We start from the raw sequence: 20,639 nt of genomic DNA on the forward strand, positions 1-20,639 counted from the left end.
TTGGGCCTCGTAGTCTGGTGTAGTTCTCTTAACAGCCCACCGGGGGCAGCAGAGATAAAGCAGGACGCGAATGCTCCGAAAGAATCGCGAGACGAAGTGTTTTGTTTACGCCTGCGTCACCGCCCCTCCCCTCGAGTATACTGTCAGGTTCAAGATGGCTGCCGGAGACAACAGTGGCAGACCTCCATGTCTCAATTTTTCTGGTCAAGGCTCTGTCGGGAATGGGCAGCCCAGCAACAGCCTATTTACAATGCCTACTTCTAACAGTGGATCGATCGGTCAGAACGGCGGAGCCCAAGGGTCGACGCGGCGCCCAAACCCCCAGGTCGGGCCTGGTGAGGGCGAAAGCAACGGCCTTGCAGCTGGAGCCCAACCGAATGCGCATAACTCAATTCAACAGCAAGCTCAAGGTGCAGCGGCAGGGACAGCCGGGGGGGCAATGGCCACTTTGGCATCAAATATGACTTCTGCAGCGTCAAACGCGCCCGCATCCGCAGCGCCGTCCACTCACCCGTCGCTGTCGGCCACCCCGGCGTCTGTGTTGGTGTACCGGGAGCCCGTGTATAACTGGCAGGCAACAAAAAGCACTGTGAAGGAGAGGTTTGCATTCCTCTTTAATAACGAGGTGCTCAGTGACGTCCATTTTTTGGTCGGTAAAGGCATGGGGGTTCAGAGGATACCTGCTCACAGGTATGTATTTACTTTTTGCGTAGCACATTTCATGTCGCTTGACACAGACCGCGAATGGAACGACCTTTAGTGGGCCTAATTGATCCCCTCCCCTTCACAACGTCAGGTTCGTTCTAGCAGTCGGGAGTGCAGTGTTTGATGCCATGTTTAACGGTGGGATGGCCACCACCTCAACGGAAATCGAACTCCCCGACGTGGAGCCGGCTGCCTTCCTCGCCCTGCTTAAGTAAGCTCCTCTCTGCCATGTGTCGCTGTCTGTTTCTGTGACGTAGCATGCACCTGCCGACCGTCTTTTGAGCTTGTGAAATGGCCTGTTGTGTTGCCCTCCAATCTGTCACATATGGAGGCATTTATCAAATACAGGTTACATCCACATATGATAATAAGCCGATGATTCAGATGATTGGTACATACAGCCACACAACCGACTGAAACATAACGATCTCTTATACTACAGGTTTTTGTATTCTGATGAGGTCCAGATAGGGCCTGAGACAGTGATGACCACGTTGTATACGGCCAAGAAGTACGCTGTTCCTGCCCTGGAGGCACACTGCGTGGAATTCCTCAAGAAGAACCTGAGAGCTGACAATGCCTTCATGTTGCTCACGCAGGTAGAATAACCTCTAACAGTACAGTCATCCACATTTCAATGGTTGACAATCATTCAGACCAGCTGTTTGTAAAGATTTTGAAAGACGACTCACAAAAAGCTCCCCTCCTTCCCTACATTGACATATGATCCTGAAGCACTCAAAATCTAAATTGGCTCTTCGCGAGGCAGGCACAGCACACGCTAAACAGATATCCTCATACAGCTTTTGTCGTACTATTAGTTGACGGATGGCTATGGCCATTCAAACTAATTACATTCACATTACCGTCACCAACTTTTTAATATGTATTATTTTTTGTTGCGCTTCTTTTTTTTGTTTATTCTCCTCAGGCCCGTTTGTTTGATGAGCCACAGCTGGCGAGCCTCTGTCTGGAGAGCATCGACAAAAACACCGGGGACGCCCTGGCGGCAGAGGGCTTCACCGACATAGACCTGGGTACTGCAGCCTCGAGCTTAGCACCTCGCTGAGCACCTCGAAACACTGAGCTTTCATTGTGGCTGTTCTGTCCAACCTGATAACCGATACGTGTTCTCTCTCCACCCTCTTCCCTCCAGACACGCTGGTGGCGGTGTTGGAGAGGGACACCCTGGGGGTGAGGGAGGTGCGTCTGTTCGGGGCGGCGGTGCGCTGGGCGGAGGCTGAGACGCACCGGCAGCAGCTGCAGCCCACCCCCGAGAACAAGCGGCGCGTCCTGGGCAAGGCCCTCACGCTGATCCGCTTCCCCCTCATGACCATCGAGGAGTTTGCGGCCGGTAAAAACGAAATAAAAGGTATTATTCTCATTTTCCTTTTACTATTCTTACCGATGCATTTTTGTGAGGGTTTATCCAAAGTGGCTTGCTGTGATATCTGTATTGAATATGTAAATAAAGGCATCTTGTTCTATGATGCCTACAGTAAGTCTGCCAATTCTGGGGTTCGAAGCAAGAGCATTTCAGCCGGGAGCCAAAAGCCCTAACCATAATGACTTTGATTACCGCTGCTCCTATGCATTTCCTCTTCCACGGCCGTCGGTTCCATGCTCTGTCTGTTCTTCTGTCGTTTTGATAACCGTGAACCACCGCTGGTGTCGTCGTCGTTGTCAGGTCCGGCCCAGTCCAGCATCCTGACGGACAGGGAGGTGGTGAGTCTGTTCCTCCACTTCACCGTCAACCCCAAGCCCCGCGTGGAGTTCATCGACCGCCCGCGCTGCTGCCTGCGAGGCAAGGAGTGCAGCATCACGCGCTTCGGTCAGGTGGAGAGCCGCTGGGGCTACAGTGGGACCAGCGACCGCATACGGTGGGTGATGGTCTCAACGGTCTAATGGTCTGGATAGGAGCTCAGGTTAAAGCTGGACTAAATACTTGTGATGGAATAAATACTTGTGTCCTATACTTTCACTTGAGAAATCACGTTAAAGTACTCGACTATTGTTATTCATAGGAAATTGCACTCCTCGTGGCCATGGTGTGGAGAAGCAATCTATTCCTTATGCATATACCTTGGTGTAGCGCTTGAATAGCCTTGTTAGTCAACACACAGCTGTACTTGCAGGGACATCCAACCTGTTATATTAATGAGTAATAGCTGAATTATAGTCAAATCAACTATAACAATTAAATCACCTGTATAGGAATACTCAAGTAGTTTAATGTTGTAAAGTATATTGCAAAGTATAGTACTTGAGTAAAAGTACTGATGAATCCCTTGTGTTTATGCATTCAGATTTTCAGTAAATAGAAGGATATTTGTGGTGGGCTTCGGCCTCTACGGCTCTATACATGGACCCACGGACTACCAAGTTAACATCCAGGTACAGTGCCCCATCAGGACATTTAACACAAACCACTACCCTTCATCTTTAATATCCGGGGGAACCATGACCTGTTCTGTGTGCAGATCATCCACACAGACAGCAACACGGTGCTGGGACAGAACGACACGGGGTTCAGCTGCGACGGCTCGGCCAACACCTTCAGAGTCATGTTCAAGGAGCCCGTTGAGATACTGCCCAACGTCAACTACACCGCCTGCGCCACGCTCAAGGTACGGGCCGCTCCTCCCACGCCGCCGTGGCAGGGCACGCCGTCGCACGGGAGATAGGCTGATTGATTAGTCGTTGGGGAGGATATTGGATTTGATCGTCATTTCGATAATCGATTGCTGTAGATTAGAAACACTAAACGTCTGCTGCTCGTAGTTTCTGAAATGCAGTTCACTTTTTCTGTTCCAGAAAAACTATTTTTATGTACTCTTTTTGTTTGTCGGTCAAAGCAAGACAATTTAAGGCTTTGGTCTCTGGTATGTTTTGATAGACAGTTCCCATTGAAGGCTTTGCAAATATGTATAGAAAATGTGTTTGTTAAGGTGGTGGGGTTTGCCGTCGGACCTGGGGTGGGGTGGGGGGTTGCTGTCCGACGACGTCGTTAAGGTAGCAGGCGTGTGTTGCTTAGGCGGCCGCCTAAGCTGTAAAGTGCTGTGGGAGACCCTGAGTTAAGTCTACAGTGAACATAATCGTCCCTCAGTCCCAGGACATGCGTTTTAGTTTTCCCTGGGGCGGCGCTGTTGTTTTGGTAGATGTGGTGTTGAAGTGTTCTCACCTCCGCTCCTCGCTCCTCCTCCTCCTCCTCCTCCTCCTCCTCATCTCCAGGGGCCGGACTCTCACTACGGCACCAAGGGCATGCGGAAGGTCACCCACGAGTCGTCGTCCACCGGGGCCAAGACCTGCTTCACCTTCTGCTACGCGGCGGGCAACAACAACGGCACCTCGGTGGAGGACGGCCAGATCCCCGAGGTCATCTTCTACACGTAGTCCGCGCACTGACCTTTTTGTAACCTAACCTTGTGATCACCCTCACCTCGGTTTTGTGCCAAATCTCCCCCTCTCTTCCCAATCCCCCCCCCCCCCCCCCTCCCCCATCCAGCAACAAGACTGGTGCTTTATTTTCTGTCACTCGTTCTCCTTTCCATTCTTGACAACATGGTACCAGCGTTGTGGTGTGGTGATACAGGGAGAAGGGGAGGTGCAGTGAGTGGGGTTGTCTGATGTTATCAATGTTGACACCATCTCTAGCTTGATGGCCTCCTCTGTTTAAGGTACTGTTCGGGCTGGGGGGTGTTGAGTGATGTCAACTTAAATAAAACAGTCTGGAATGAATTGATGCGAAAGAGCGGAGGCAGTTCTCTTTACCTTTATCACAGTTTTAATGTAATTTGTCTGGACAGAAGACAAATTAGCTCAATATAGACATTACCTGTAACTGTGTGGTCAATCGTCCTGTATCGAACTGCATTAGAGAAAAGAGAAATGCTATTGTATGAATGTAGATTGTTTTTAAAGTGCCGATAAGGCATGCCGTAAATACGTTATTGTTTTCCTCATTAAGTGCAGGCCATCCATTTTTAGACCAGCATTTCACTGCAGCAATAACAGACTTGGTATGCTTACTGAATGCTTTAAAAAGGAAAATGCAACCAATTATTTGAGTTTTTTTCCAAGACGAGTCTTGGATTACCTTAAAAAGAAAAAAAACAGCCCAAACCAGCTGAACACACTTTTGAACGTGTGATCTTGTCATGATTGTATCCAATGTCAGGTATATAAGGCGGCTAAAGAATGCATACATCTGACCCCCTACCCTGCATGGCAAATACCTACATGGGAGGCACCTCACACTTGTTCGTAAAACCTCTTCATCCAGGTCTACTAACAATGGATGCACACTAACTTTGTTTTCTTTGGTTTTTTTTGTTTTGTTTTCTGTTTGGAAATGTGTAAGTTGGAAAAGAGATTTTCCTCTGACCCAGATGTTAAAGGGTTGTATATTAAACTGGCATCTATTAACATTATTGATGTAATTTCAAATGAATATGAAATAAAATGTAAGGATAAGTTATCCTCTTTTTGGTTTATAATTGTACAAGTCAGTGTTTTGGGCTTTATGTGCTATATTTCAAATGGCCCACAACACGCTGGTTTAAGAGGGGCCGCTCGGCTTGGACAACATGGAGGCAGGTGCCGGCCCTGGGATTAGTTCCTCTGTTCCAGGCAACCCAGAGTCTAATGTTGCACTATATCTGTGCAGGAAAAGCACTGGCCCTGATTAAGCCAATTCGGCGAAGAAAACATGATTTTAAAGTGTGTAAATATTCCTAAACGTTACAATGACTATTTTAAAATAAATCTGCAAGCCAAGCGTCTGGCGCTCATCCCGTCAGAGACGCCAGGAGTGGGATGATGTGTGTGCGCTGGAATGTGCCTTGTTACCCCACAGGGGTGCGCTATTCACTACATCATGATATCTCTCTAAATTCATGGTCAAAATATGTCAGACCTGCTTTAAAAAATAAAATGATATATATTATATATATATATATATTCTACGTGATCATTTCTGATGGTAACTTGCTCAGCATCAACCCAAACTAAATGAATATATAGAAAGCTGATTCTGTCGAGCTATTCAAAGCAAAGCTAAAAGCTTACTAGTGATAAAGGCATGTACACGTTTTTGTAAGTCTTCGGTGGACATGAGCCCTCTAAGTCTTGCTGCATTTTTAAGGTGATAATATGCAGATTTTCTAACTGATTTGATGTGACTGTCGAAATGTAAATCTGAATCCATGATACCCCCTAGATTTCTGGCTTTGATTGAGGTTTTCAGGGACAGAGTGGTGGTTAAGTGGTCAAACTTAAGTGGTTAATTGCCGCTGTCCTATGTATAAACAGATGTAATCTCCTGAGCTCAGATAATAGCCACCTAATGAGCTTGATGCACACGTTATAGCTGATGTATCACACAGTTTCGTGAGCACACTCATGTTCAGTATTACCTAGACTCTAGAGACACTACATTTGTATTAATCTGAGCAAATAAGATTTTGGTAGGGGGTTGCTTGTCTAGATTTGTTTGTTCCCTGGTAACTTTATAGGAATCAGGGAACTAGGAGGGAACACGTGAATGATTCCAGACAAAGGGAAAGTTGCCTTTTACTGCACATGCTGCTTTACATGGATCTTCCCTGTTTTTTTGTCCTTTTAAAGGGACTAAGAGAACGATGACCTCACTGGGGATGATGTAATGGCACGTGAATGGCCAATTACACAAACGTTAATATGCTATGCGTCAACATTTATGTTGCAGATTGCGTCTCATGTCTAGGTGTTTGAGGCTGAAGTGGAGTCCCATGTTGTCTTTGTGCTCTAAAGACCTGTTGGCCCTGGAGGCGAACTGCAGCGGGATGAGGAGGGGCTGGTGAGGGCCTGAGGCCGGTCAGCACGAGCAGCTCAGAGGTCTTCATAACCACGGGGGTCAGGGCGACTGGTCAAGTGGATCAAGGCTCTTGATCCACGGCCTTTGGGAGAGCGGATGGGGGGAGATGTTGTGAGGGGTGGACAGTGTCCGGTTCCGTTTGGGTTCGGTCTTGAAAGGTTTGTTAACGTCAATGTCGCCAATGCCAGTGATTCCGTTTGAATCTGAGCTCTATTTTCACAATTTAGTCAAGAAAACAAAACTATTAAGAGGTTTTTACAGGGATACACACCAACCTCTAAAACACATACGCCGACATAAACTAGACAACTGTTTCATTTAGGGAAACCTTGTGGTGTGATTAACATAGGCCTAAAGATAGTCATATATCTTGTTGCACTTTGGAATTTCGAATCTTTCGAAAGAACAAGAATAAAGATAGCGTAGGTCAACTCCCAAGCAGTTAAGGCTATTACAATGACAATAATATTGTGCTTCCTGATGCAGATAAGTGTTCTATTGCGTCCTCAAATCAGTGATCATACCTAGATCACTGAATACTGAAACTGTAACTGAGTTCCAGGAATTCCTAGTGCAGTAGCTTACTTTTGGCTTATGAAAAACTGAAATAATAACAGAAAATATGCAATAATGTATTTTTAATTATTGTTTGTTTATTATTTTATTTGTGTTACCCATCAACCCTTACCACACCCTATGGTCAATTAGTTGACAAACCATACCGTGTTGCATCCTCCATATATTACAATGGCTAACATCACACATTTAAAGTATGTTTTTTAAGAGTGGAGCTCGGAATGAAATGTGATGCTATAAAACCAGAATAATAATCCTTTGGTATAATAATTCTGTGTGTTAATCCACAGGTAGCCCAATGCCGCTGAAGGCTCTCAAGCCTTTTCAACCAGAAGCAAGGCCGGTAATGCGAGGTTGATGTCAATGAGAGGGGTGAAAACGGGTTCAAGTGTATCCAGGTAATCATGCGGTTGGGTTTATACCGAAGGGTCCTGCTTTCCTGGGAAAAGAGCTACATGGTTGGTGGTGATGTGATGAGGGCAGCAGTGTGTCCCCTTCCTTCATCAGACACCAGATCACCAGGTGCTGTGATCCCACTTGTATGTTTATCTGGACTGTTCTTGCGTGAGGCTGTGAAAGGCTTAATTTGTACCAATCATGACTGAAGAGTACTGATTATATGTTTGAGCACATGACATAATGGCTCGCTTTTTATGGTGCATGAATGGCGCCCTGATGGTTTAGATAAGGTCGGAATGATAAGACTTGATACACCGCACGTTCCCTCGAGTCAGGGGAACACGGCTTGAGCACTTTATGGCACGTTATTATAGCAGGTGTAATATTACATTGACGAGAACTTAAAACTCAAATTTATTTAAATTATTTGTATATAAGTGTGTTGTTATGTGCTCTGGTTTTGGATTATTGACCCACCACATTGTCGATGCTCACAGGAATATGCTTTCTATTCCAATTTAAATATGATTAATTAATTATTATTAGTGAAATTATTGGTTACAAATTGTGAAAACTCCCTTACCTTATATTTACAACATAGACAAAATATGGTACCATTGAGTGATATGTACAAACATATAAAGAATATGATGTGTCATACTTTTTATGTATTCCAATCTACATCCTACGAATAAACAAATCATAAAGCACACAGGATGCATCATCAAGTATCTGCTGCCTGATTGGCCCATAAACCTGACTGCTGAACACCATTGGACGGACATCCACAGGGTTGAGTTTACAATAATGTGATAATGAATTTCAACTTTGTCCCTTGAAGCAAACCTTGGTGTGCCCTGACATGTTCACTTGTGCATGTGCCTGGACAGAAGAGTCACAAAGGAATACCTGGCTCTAATTGGGAATCTGTACTTTTCATTTGGTTGGATTCTTTCAGACCTTTTCCTTCTTTTTGCCTGTAATACATGTGATATTGGAATAATGACCCAGACCACAGACATGGTAGACTAACTTTTGCTATTTGAATTGTTGAATAAATCAAGTTATTCAAAGTATTGTCCTTTCATCCGCTATAAATGATCTATGTAATGTAGCAGAACCTAAAGATGGCATTTTAAAGAGCTTACCGTGACTTGCGTGTTGTTCTGTGCTCCCCACTCTGTTCCAGAAGAACCAGGAGGCAGACCTCATGAACCTGCTGCTTAGCAATACAGACGAAAACCTGGGTGGCCACAGCAACCAACCATGGACAATTGCGGTCCACGAGGTTTGTACATTTTGATTTGAGAGCCACAGAACACACTGCTATGTCACTTGCAGGAGTGTTAATAGCCCTTCAAAGCCATTACAGCAATTGACTATTTCATAGCCTACATATCATAATGACAAACTTATTTTGATAAGTTGAGTCCTTGATCATTCATTTCCCCAAATGATTGTGTTTGAAATGGTTTGTATGTCGTCCGGGATAATCTTGGCTTGACATTGTATCCATGGAAACAGCTGTTCGGCCTGAGAGAGTCCGAGGACAAAATTATATATTGGGCTCCAACCCAAGTAATAGAGGCCCAGGCTTAGTAGTCATTTTTTCCCTAAGGGGAAAAGGTGTGGCTGGTTTTCACACTTACATTCACTCGGCTGGCAGTCGTCTGTGTTTACATTTACATTTACATTTACATTGGTTGGTACAGTCTGTGTTCTTATGGGAAGCGACTTACAGACGTGGCTGAGGAACAGCCGGAGCATGCACCTAGCATTGGAGTGTGTTACGTGTGTTATGCTGGTCAGCATACAGTGTTTACCAACGTCCCCCCCCCCCCCCCCACCCCCCCCCCCCCCCCGACGCTCCTCTCCCCAGCACCTGCACCCTGGCGATGACCTCCTGGAGTCCCTTCTGGGTGGCTGCAGCGGCAGTGAGGGTGTGTCCTCGGCCCCCGCCTCCCCGCTGTGGTCCCCCTCCGCCAGCGACAGCGGCGTCAGCGACAGCCACCCGTGGGACCTGCTGGACAGCCCCCGCCACCACGCCAGCCTGCCCAGCTTCAGCGGCTCTTACCAGGCCGGGCCGCCCCCCCACCAGGCCCCCCCCATGGCTGACCTCCCCCCCAGCTTGTGTGCGGGGACATGGGGGGCCCCAGATGTCTCTATTGATCTAGGTGAGAGGGCCCTCAATTAGGAACTATGTTGAGCCTTTGCAGGTGCAGCATCTCACCTGCATGAAATATTCACGGGGTAATCACATGGTATTCACAGGGTTCACGAAGAGAAGGCAGGCCTTGGGGTAACCTTGATGAATGCTTGATGAGAAGCAGAGCTATAGTGCACTGTGCTATAACTGCTAAAAACATGTTTAAGGTCCCAACTATTTGCTGTTTCCCAGAATTTCTGAAAGGAAGTTTTCCAACTAGCATTCTAGAAAGGTTGCCAGCCTCTTAAAATCAATACATTTTCAAGGGGATAGTTAATGGCCAGAGATCAATTTTTCTTCGATGTTTGGCTTGACGTAAACATGATAATGTAAAGAGACTTAAACCAAGAACAGAATGTTATGTGTGATTTTACAGAATAAAAACTCTGCAGGGAAGACATAATTGCTTGCATGTATGTGTGATTGGACACTTTCATCCAGAGCATACATTCTCAGTTTAGTTTACCCCAGCGGGATCGCAACCATACCTCCTGCAGTGTTAATGCCGTGCTCTAAAGCTACCAGCTGAGTTAATGACCGACCTTCACCACTGACAGAGTCCTTCACCACTAAGAAAATGTTATTCTTACAGGCTGCATGGAACCAGAGGACATCAGAGAAAATCTGGGGATCGCCTACTATCTCACTGCTCCTCCCACCTCAATGCATCCCACTAACCAAACGCCTACAGTCAAAGATCTGCTGTTGACTAACCTCGGACAGAAGGTAATTAAAGAGAGAGAGAGAGAGAGAGAGAGAGAGAGAGAGAGAGAGAGAGAGAGAGAGAGAGAGAGAGAGAGAGAGAGAGAGAGAGAGCAAGAAAGAGAGAGAGAGAGAGAGAGAGAGAGAGAGAGAGAGAGAGAGAGAGAGAGAGAGAGAGAGAGAGAGTGTGCATGTGAAAGAGGTACAGAGATAACGCCAATTGTTATGTTCATCTGGTCCAACAGTCTCAGCCAAACTGCCAGCATTCCTTGCAGGGGTTAGTTCTTGATGAGGATGAGAAGAAGCTCCTGGCTAAAGAGGGAGTAAACCTTTCCAACAAGCTCCCCCTGTCTAAGGTAAGGTTCACCCACACACCTGTAAACACACACATACCCGCTAACAGACAAACACGCATACAAACACATACACAAAAATAAACACACACGCCCAGAGGCACGCACACACACACACACACACACACACACACACACACACACACACACACACACACACACACACACACACACACACACACACACACACACACACACACACACACACACACACACACACACACACACACACACATATACACACACACATATACACAAAGACACTACTCACCCACACATACAGTCATACTCCTTTTTGATAACTACTCTTTCATCTCATCCCCCTCCTTCTCCTCTGTCCTCCTACTCTGAAGCATGAGGAGAGGGTCTTAAAGAAGATCCGGCGGAAGATCCGGAACAAGCGCTCGGCTCAGGAGAGTCGGCAGAAGAAGAGGGAATACATCGACAGCCTGGAGGGAAGGTAGGAGTCTGGCTGCACTGAACTCTGAAGCCTGCTCTCAGCTCAATGCAGTCTTTCTACACCAGTGTTTCAATAGGCCTTGTAACCCAAGGTAGACGAATGGCCCTTTTCCACCGACAGTACCAGCTCATTTCGCCACGACTCAGCGTGGCACGACTTGGTTTGGTTGCAGGAACTTCGTGCTTCCATCTAGAAAGTACCTATTCAACCTGGGAGAGTCGTCATAGCACGCATGCGCGAAATTGCGACACATCAACTGACAGGGTTACGCACAGGATCGTCTCCACCCCTGTCACGGTCCACGGCGTGATCTTGCGCACTGATCCTACCGTGTTCAATGTTCCCTGATGCTAGCATTTAAAGATGCCGGGTGTCAGGTGTCGGGGGTCGGGTGACAGGCTCGGACATCGCGCTCATCATTATTCGTCCAGTGGCGTCAACTCTGGCAAATCAGTGACCATTAGCCAGTTTACGTCGCACAAAAGTATCAGATCAGCTCTCTTGGAACCTCGAGGGAGTTGAGACTTAAAAAAATACCAGGCACCAGGAACCAAGTACATCATTTTGGCGATCGAAACACAAAGAATAGTGACCGAGTCGAGATGAGTTGACCTGGTACTGTCGGTGGAGAAGGGGCCTTAAAGGGCTTTGAAGTTGCATGATGTCATGAGTTCAATCAGACAGAGACTTCAGTGCCATCCCTGAAGGATTTTGTGACAGGCCAGCTTCGACTCCTATGAATGGAGTAGGTAACGTAGTGTATACCAATTCATAATTCATCATCATGCAATAATTTTATGACATTACGTCACAAAGTAAAAAAAGACTTGTTTGTGTAGCATTGAACATCTTGTATGAACATAAATATCGATAGATATTTATATGTTTACACAGCACAGTCAATTCAGAGGGCTAAATAGGACGATAATTAAAGATGCATCAAATATGTATCGTCGGAATAATTACTGAATTATTATGTTCACTTTCAATTTAAGTCCATCTGCCCAAGGACGTCGCTAAAGCGCACGTCAGACACAGACACTTAAAAGCCAAGAATAAAACAGTGTATTACAAAAACCACAGGGATGGAGGGATTTACTCATAAGTGCTGAGCGAGAACACTGACAGCTTATTGACATTTTATATAGAACTACTTGTACTGACACTTGTACTGACATTGAAACAGCCTTCAATTGACTCCACCAGTCAAGGACGGATCAACCTGCTTTAAATCCAGGTTGAGCCACTCAGCATGCGGATAAAGTGGCAGGTTGTTAGTGGCACCTTAGCAAACAAATCTATAGTCCACAACAACATGAACACAAAGGCCCTATAGATGCGTCCCACACAAGTTTGGAGTTTTACCTAAAATTGTAAACCTTTGCTGAAACCTACTAAATAAAAAAGGTCAATTGTTCCGCAGCCAGCGTTAAAGCTTGCTTAAGCAAAGTGGTTGTTGCTTAAGCTCCTTGTCTCGGTTGTATAACAAAAAAAAAGTGTGGCTGCCATCCAATGCGTGGCGGATATTCAGATAACTAGGACAGTATCAAGATCAGGTCGGTGGCAATGTAGTCTCCTGGCGCTGTGGGTAATAAGAGGTGAGTCAGGGTTGCCTACGTGATAAAATAAATGAACAGAGTCAAGTTGATGGCAGTCCATGGAGTATTATTCAAGATAGGAGAGCAAGAGGATAAATCCACTCAGAGAGGAGAAAAGGGAAAAGACCTACATTCTAATGAGGTGACCTTGGTCCTCCCTTTGTTTGTATTCCTCTCTCTCTCTCTCTCTCTCTCTCTCTCTCTCTCTCTCTCTCTCTCTCTCTCTCTCTCTCTCTCTCTCTCTCTCTCTCTCTCTCTCTCTCTCTCTCTCCATCTTTGTCTCCAGGATGTCGGCCTGCAGTGAATACAACTTGGATCTTCAGAGGAAGGTCCATCAGCTAGAGCATAGCAACAAGTAAGACTTTGGTCCTCCCCATAGCAACCATGGTAGCAAGACATACTGTATACTGTGTCTGTGAAGGTCAAACAGTGAAGCCAACTAAAATAAAGCCGAGCTGACGCTTCTGACTTATATATATGTATGGCCAGTCGGTCATACAGGAAAAGACCTCAGGCATTTTGAGGAAAGGATGCCTACAAGAAGGCTGCAAAAAAATTGGGGATTGAACCAGGAACCTTTTGCCCAGATGTCCCCACTACCCACTAAACCTCCCTATACCTTGTCTTGCCGTTGTACTTTCTTTAATATTCGTTGTCACATATTTTGAATTGTATAAATAGCGTAGTGGCATCTTGTTGGTCAGGTTGTCCCTTTTTTAAATTAAAAAAGAAAAGGGGAAATAAAACGCATAAAAAGCATGTAGTTGCCAAAAATACCTGTAACTTATGTCTTTCCTGTTTGTTGGGTCACGCCATTAAAACTGCATATTCTCAGGGACGGCTGTGCTACAGTGAAGTGTACCGATTGTAAAGAAGGGGCTTCAAGAAAAGCCCAGCAGGCTTTTGAGACATTTTTCGTTGTATCCCTTGAAAAATAATGAGACGGTTACAAAGGACTCAAAAACCTTGGATATGTCTTTGAACTATCTCCACCTATTTGTTGATCGCTGTGCGGCCTGCCGCTAGCTCACTGCTGGAGGAGCTGAGCAGACTCCAGGACCTGGTAGGAACCAGTCCTAGAAGTGGTCCTCCGACGGGCACCTGCCTTCTGGTGAGGCCTCCATACACCTCCAAACAGCTCCGCTAACGCCACTGCACTCACCAACACGCAGACGTCATCATTTCAACCGCAATGTATGAATTATGGAGTCTTTTGATATAAAATTTTCCCCATCTGCCCACTACCGGCTTGTGGGGAACTAGGTGCTGCTCCTCTCCTTCTCCCTCATCCTGTCTGTGAGTCTGCAGCCCAACAGCTCCAGCCAACGCAGAGTCTACACAGACGCCAAAGGTCTGGATGCATAGCTATACCCTTTTAATAAGCCGGCTGATCAACACTGCACACACACAGGCACATATGCCTGCTCATATTCACACACGACACACATACACTGGTATGGATACACACACACACACTCACCCACACAAACACACACCCACTGGCATGCAGTCACACACGTCTGCATACACACACACACACACACACACACACACACACACACACACACACACACACACACACGCACGCACGCACGCACGCACGCACGCACGCACGCACGCACGCACACACACACACAAACACACGTATATATATGCAGCCAGACACACAGACCGCACACACACACACACACACACACACATATATGCTGCCACACACACACACACACACACTCATACAAACACACACACACACACAGTCTAACTCCACTCTCCACCCTGCCCCAGTGCCCTCTCGCAGCCTGCTGTCGGTGGCCGGCCCAGTGGATGGCCCTCTGTCCACGGGGGTGGGGGCTTTAGCCAGCCTGATGGAGAAGCTGTGGGGGCGGACGGACATCTTGACAAGCCATGATCAGGAACACAACCACAAAGCTGGCCCCTGACCCCAGCGTCGTCGTCCCCGCCCCCCACCCCGTGAATGTGAACATCTGAGGACAGTCTATTATCTGAGGACAGTGTGTTGAGGACGCTGTCAGGAGCGGAGCATCCCATTGAGGGATTAACGGGGCACCAGAGACACAGCTGTGGCAACAACCGCTCACCGACGGAGCGCATATCGTTTGAAATCGCTGAATATAATTTGGCATTAACATGCACGGATGTAATATCTGAAAGATTTGGGTGTTGGGTGATGAAAACATTGCTGCCTTAATGTGAACACTGCTTTGCTCAAATCGAAGTTGCCAGGTGACCAGATGCAGGCAAGGTCGTGGCCGGACACTGGCTGGCTTTCTAATGAAGGTCACCAGACTGATCCCTGTGGCTCGCTAACACACCTGGTGACCTGACGTGGTCAGCTTTAGTCCTTGATGTATCAACGAAGCCATAGATAAAAAGAATTTACCTGGACTTTCCCATTTATTTTACATTCAGGTCAAACCGAATTGACTCCGATAATAGACATTTCCGTGATGTGCCTTGTTTTGGTGAACCATTCTGCTTCATTAACAATTCCACAAATGAATTCTAAACAGATGATGATATATGTGATGACGATGGTAATGCGGTGGAGGTGTTGTTATTATCACCATGGATATTGTTATTGCATGAGCGTACCAGCATGAGGAGAACTGAAAGGAGCACAGCTAGAACAAAGACAAATCTGTTGTCACTCTTCGAGAAGAGCTTTTTTGTCTGTTTTCCTTTACTGTCTGTCACCAACTCAATCCTGCGGTTTAAACAAGAAGACTCGCCATTATTTCTGCTAGCGCTGCGTGAGCGTCAGGGTTTGCTGGAGTCTGTCCTAGATTCTATTCAAGCATCGCAAAAAACCCTCACATCGTCCCTGTCCTAGTTTCATGGTAGCTCATCACATCGGAGATGGGAGATGTATGTAGTACCGGTGAGATTGTTTGTATATCCTAAACCTTCCTTCCCTGCAGACTGTGACCTTGGGTTAACATTTTTTATTGCTAAAGGTTGTAGTTATGCACGTTCCAAGCAGCATGGAGAACATGGAATGTTCTTTAATCATCTCGGCCTCACGTTGGAGATAACGTGGGACGCACGCAGCGGATCTGAATAATGGGTGACGTTGGTGTGACATTTAATGATAACAAGATTTTATTTGATGTTTTGAATAAATGAAAGTTGGGAGATTTGCATTCTTCTTTTGGCCCAGACTCAAATTTTCTGTGTGGGTCTCACAGAGTAGGCCTACTAGATCAACGGCAAATTCTCTCTAGACAGATAGAGAACTCTACATGTCCCCAAAGGGTCAGGTTATGAGCTCATCTTAAAAAAAACAGCACCTTGAGGTTCAGGAGCTGAATCACTGAATAGCCTGCGATTGCTCTCATGTTGCAGTTACAGATTTCAAAACACCATAAGAATATCAATCACTTCATTCCCTCCTCCAGAGGCTAAAGAAACCTGGAAAACCTAAATCCAGGTTAGTTGCACAGAGTAATCCATTCCTCTTCTTCGCTGGTCAGATTGACTTGGTGGGACCTCGACAAGTGGCCACCGGGTTAATTCTACCGGCATGACTTATTTTTAGCGTGACGATCTAAATTAATCCGCCGTTGTGTAAATAGGCCTATTCTACAGATCATCACCGCCAGATGTTGATCTAAAAAAATCCTGGATCTCCTCATTTGAATGTAAATATACAACCAGTTAAAAGACTTGTTGTCCATCTGGGAACAGATGATGGATAATGTAATGTATAATGTGTTTTTATAATGCAACAAAAAATTCAACCCTTCGGTATGGAATCGGCCATTTCTCTCTCTCTCTCTCTCTCTCTCTCTCTCTCTCTCTCTCTCTCTCTCTCTCTCTCTCTCTCTCTCTCTCTGAGTGAGAACATATATGAAGGATATGCTCATAAAGGTCAGCATACACCAGTTAATTAGATCTATTCCACAACCAGGTATTATTATTTTTAGCAATGATGTCCTAATAAAAACTCGCTCTGTAATAACTCTGCTTATGCAAAAAAAAAAAACCTTCATCATGTTTGAAAAAGCAAAACTTTATTAAGCTACGAGAGAAAATTGAAGATGGAAATGAAAAGAAGAATAACCACGGCAGGTGGTTGAGGGCTGCCTAGAGCACTGGTAATGACCCCTCTCTGAACAACAAGCGCGCTAATCACACCGGGCATAAAAACCCGGGCGGCAGAGCTCTGTCGCAGCAGTAGGAGACGCAGCTGCGCCTGCGAGTCCGCGTCCAACCTTCCGGTCGTGAAGATGCTGCATTCCAACCATGAGCATCGATATGAATAACCTCATAATGACTCATTTTGATCAGTATAGGCTGCATTCTTCAACTGAGACAATGCAAAACAGAATAAGTGTTTCTCAATGCCTGCTCATCCGTGCGAGGAGGATGACAAGAGGAGAATAACAACCTGTTGACTTGGAAACTATTATTCTTTCCTCTCCACGATGCAAGTGAACAGCAGCGCCCTGCTCCTGCAGGACCTCGGTCTGTGTGGCGGGGACGATGAATACGACAGCCCGCGGAAGGTCAACGGCTCGTGGGTCGCTGAGCAAAACTTTTCCCTCAACTGCTGGCTACAATTTCTCTCCAAAGAGACTTCGTTGGACTTGCACGGGGACAGTGCAAATTTGGTGGTAGGTATCGGATCCCAAAGAAGTGTTAACTACGGCTGGGAACTGTATAGTCTTTAATCAAATAGGCTACATGGGCCAAACCCGCTTAACATTTGAATATAATACATTTACCAATGGATCTTAAAATGGCATGTAAGCATGTTAAATAGCCTATATATATTTTTCATAGATTTTTTCAGAAATGTATTCTGAAAAATGTATTTCTTTTTATTTGCGGGTTCTTCCCGGGACAGGTGCGGGTTCTGATCGCGCTCGTGTACCTCGTGGTGTGCGTCCTCGGGCTTGTTGGCAACCTGCTGGCCATGTTTCTGCTGCGCTCGCGCCGGAGCCACCACTCGTCCATCGACTGCCTCGTGATCAGTCTGGCGCTCACGGACCTCCAGTTCGTGCTCACCTTGCCCTTCTGGGCCGTGGACACGGTGCTGGACTTCCGCTGGCCGTTCGGCCGGATCATGTGTAAGGTCGTGAGCTCCGTCACCACCCTCAACATGTACGCCAGCGTGTTCTTCCTCACGGCCATGAGCGTGACCCGCTACCACTACCTCGTAAACTCCCTGAAGATGGGCAGCCCCGGCAGAGCGGCCTCTCGCGCCCGGTGGGCCAGCCTGGCCATCTGGGTGGTGTCGCTCGTGGCCACTCTCCCGCACGCGCTCTACTCCACCACTGTCCAGGTAGGTCGAAGAATACAATTAATTAACCCATTTATATGAAAGTAAGAAAAATACCTTCACAACAGTTACAAAATGTTTTTTTCCGCAGGTGTCGGCGGACGACGAGCTGTGCTTGGTGCGTTTCTCCAACTCGGACCCGGGCCACTGGGACCCGCAGGTGCTGCTGGGACTCTACCAGACCCAGAAGGTGCTACTGGGCTTCGTCGTCCCCCTGGTGGTCATCAGCGTGTGCTACCTGCTCCTCCTGCGCTTCGTCCTGAGCCGCCGCGCCGTGGTGGGCGGCGAGGGGCCGGAGGGGGCCGCCAAGCGTACCGACCAGGAGAGGGGCCGCCGCCTGCGCCAGTCCAAGGTCACGCGCTCCGTCACCATCGTGGTGCTGTCCTTCTTCCTCTGCTGGCTGCCCAACCAGGCGCTGACTCTGTGGGGGGTGCTCATCAAATTTGACCTGGTGCCCTTCAGCAAGGCCTTCTACAACGCCCAGGCGTACGCCTTCCCGCTGACCGTGTGCCTGGCCCACACCAACAGCTGCCTGAACCCCGTGCTGTACTGCCTCAGCCGCCAGGAGTACCGCACGGGCCTGAGGGAGCTCCTGGTGCGCACCTCCCGCTCCCTGCGCTCCGTCTGCCACCGGGCCCTCAGGGGCCGCAGGGTGGGGGAGGCCGGCAGGGGGCTCCCGCCTCGCTGGTCCTAGCGCTCGGGACACGCAGACGACAGCTCCGTTACGGTTGTCTGTGGTCATTGTTAAACAGAGCAGCTGTTTTTAAGACCCGATTTAAAAAGAAGAAGGGTCTTGATTGTCCTCCGTTTCCTTGTACCAATCCCCCTGTGGGCGTGAGTCAGGGTCTGATTGGGCTCGGGGGCGCTGCTCCCCTCTGGTACATTGAGTAATCAGGGGGCACGGGTTAAACCAGCCATCTCCACCGCACTCAGGGAGAGGTTTCCTGCTTCATTATCTACAACTAACAATAAACCGGATTTAACACCACCACCCCCCATGTGTCACGAGGGCCGTTGTGTAGCAAATGTCCATGCCACACACTAGGGGACTTTTTCTGGGCTCCTCCAGTCTAAGGGTGGTGGTGTAAAGTCGGGTTTATTGTTACAGTTGTGGATAACGAACATGGCAAGGGTGCCCCGCTGCCGCGCGGAAGTATGTGCGGAGATGGCCGGTTTAACCTGTGCACACTGGTGGCTTCATGTGCAACAGGTGTGCAGCCTCACCCAGAGTCCATCCGACTCCACCAGGTGAGGCTGATTAAACCAGCCAACACCCAGCCCACACCCACACACCCCCATTTGGAAAGAAAAGACACTGCAACTATACTGCAAGGAACAGCAACTCCTGAGATGAAGTCCTATTGTGCTACAGTGTATCGTGCTCTACGTGTTTCTGTGTTTCCGTGTAGCTCGGCCTTCAGAGCATGGCCTGAGTGAGCACCACTGGGCTTAGGGGTTCAAATACCGCCCGGGCATACAGATGTGTATGCACTGATAGTAAGATGTGACAGATGCTTTGGAAAATAGTGTGAAATAGGCTTCAGTGGTATGATTTCTGTTAAATAAGGACGATTGGAGAAAAAACATTTGTTGATAATGAAGTTAGGGCGAGAAAACGTTATTTCTCTTAATATCTGCTTTGAATTGCATTGTTATTGTTACTGTCCTGTGTACCTCAATTTTAAATGTTTATCAAGAGACCCTTTATTTTCATATGACAGGGCTGTCAATTTTCTCTTAAAACCTGATCCATTCATTCGTCACCATTCAAATACCGTTAAACAAGGAAGAGTGCCTATTTTTTAACATTGAAATGCCAGGCATCCAAACAGGCAGGTTATCCCCTCACCCAGACAATAAATCACAGCTCCTTAGCCTCTCACAAACAAAATAATATAAATGGAGCCCAAATTACTTCCACAGTCCCAGAAGAGCATTTATTCAGAAAGGTCAACATGTCCAACGATATGAAGACAATGGCTTCCTTAAAATCAATGATTTTGTGACACTGCCATAGGGAATCAACGGACATCTGAAGACAACGGCAGAACTAAATCTGGATCTGAGTTATTTAACTGTCCACAGATAGCATCATGGACATGCAAACGATTTGTCACACATAAAGTAGCCCAGAGCCCCTCCCTAGCAATGATCTGTTGCGCTGCTAATTACTGGATCGGAGGTCGGGAGGCTCTGGTCACAGACCGATATTCACTGGGTTCTCCCTTTGTTGGTGGCCAGCATGGTTCTGAAACAATATTGGTAACCAAGGGAACGGTATCCATAGCTCCTTAACTGATAGTTAACTGTGTGGGGGGACAGGACTGACTGAGTAAACAGCAGATGCCATTATTATTCTAAACTAGAAGTAGGGTCGTGCATCCGGATGTTAAAGGCCTTCATTGAACGTTTTACTGAAGTACTACCGGTAATTAAAAGTATTTTTTTTCATCACATTCGTCATCACATTCATTATCATCTTAA

General features: G+C 46.9%; 3 protein-coding genes across 4 annotated transcripts; all 3 read left to right on the forward strand.

Annotated features, from left to right (window-relative positions):
- Positions 1 to 91: 91 nt before the first annotated feature.
- On the forward strand, positions 92 to 5,182 carry LOC132463375 (BTB/POZ domain-containing protein 2-like). The gene is made up of 9 exons (XM_060059499.1): positions 92 to 690; positions 797 to 916; positions 1,148 to 1,304; positions 1,637 to 1,742; positions 1,862 to 2,077; positions 2,393 to 2,585; positions 3,012 to 3,099; positions 3,186 to 3,332; positions 3,937 to 5,182. Exons 1-9 carry the CDS (start codon positions 155 to 157, stop codon positions 4,096 to 4,098), a joined length of 1,725 nt encoding a protein of 574 aa, XP_059915482.1. The 5' UTR covers positions 92 to 154; the 3' UTR covers positions 4,099 to 5,182.
- Positions 5,183 to 8,354: 3,172 nt separating this feature from the next.
- LOC132463377 (cyclic AMP-responsive element-binding protein 3-like protein 3-A) lies at positions 8,355 to 16,019 on the forward strand. Of its 2 annotated transcripts, none has more exons than XM_060059501.1 (10): positions 8,355 to 8,557; positions 8,724 to 8,822; positions 9,414 to 9,708; positions 10,333 to 10,466; positions 10,688 to 10,798; positions 11,149 to 11,255; positions 13,140 to 13,208; positions 13,880 to 13,964; positions 14,117 to 14,204; positions 14,639 to 16,019. In XM_060059501.1, the coding sequence occupies exons 1-10, from the start codon at positions 8,411 to 8,413 to the stop codon at positions 14,791 to 14,793; spliced, it is 1,290 nt and encodes a 429-aa protein (XP_059915484.1). In that variant the 5' UTR covers positions 8,355 to 8,410; the 3' UTR covers positions 14,794 to 16,019. The 2 variants fall into 2 exon arrangements, with proteins under 2 accessions (XP_059915484.1, XP_059915485.1); XM_060059502.1 differs by having other exon boundaries at positions 8,727 to 8,822.
- Positions 16,020 to 16,894: 875 nt separating this feature from the next.
- LOC132463385 (relaxin-3 receptor 1-like) lies at positions 16,895 to 18,849 on the forward strand. Its single transcript, XM_060059518.1, has 3 exons — positions 16,895 to 17,487; positions 17,721 to 18,158; positions 18,247 to 18,849. The coding sequence occupies exons 1-3, from the start codon at positions 17,299 to 17,301 to the stop codon at positions 18,847 to 18,849; spliced, it is 1,230 nt and encodes a 409-aa protein (XP_059915501.1). The 5' UTR covers positions 16,895 to 17,298.
- The last annotated feature ends 1,790 nt before the right edge of the window (positions 18,850 to 20,639 follow it).

This window comes from Gadus macrocephalus, chromosome 8 (genome assembly GCF_031168955.1).
Source record: "Gadus macrocephalus chromosome 8, ASM3116895v1".
NCBI classification, from domain to species: domain Eukaryota; kingdom Metazoa; phylum Chordata; class Actinopteri; order Gadiformes; family Gadidae; genus Gadus; species Gadus macrocephalus.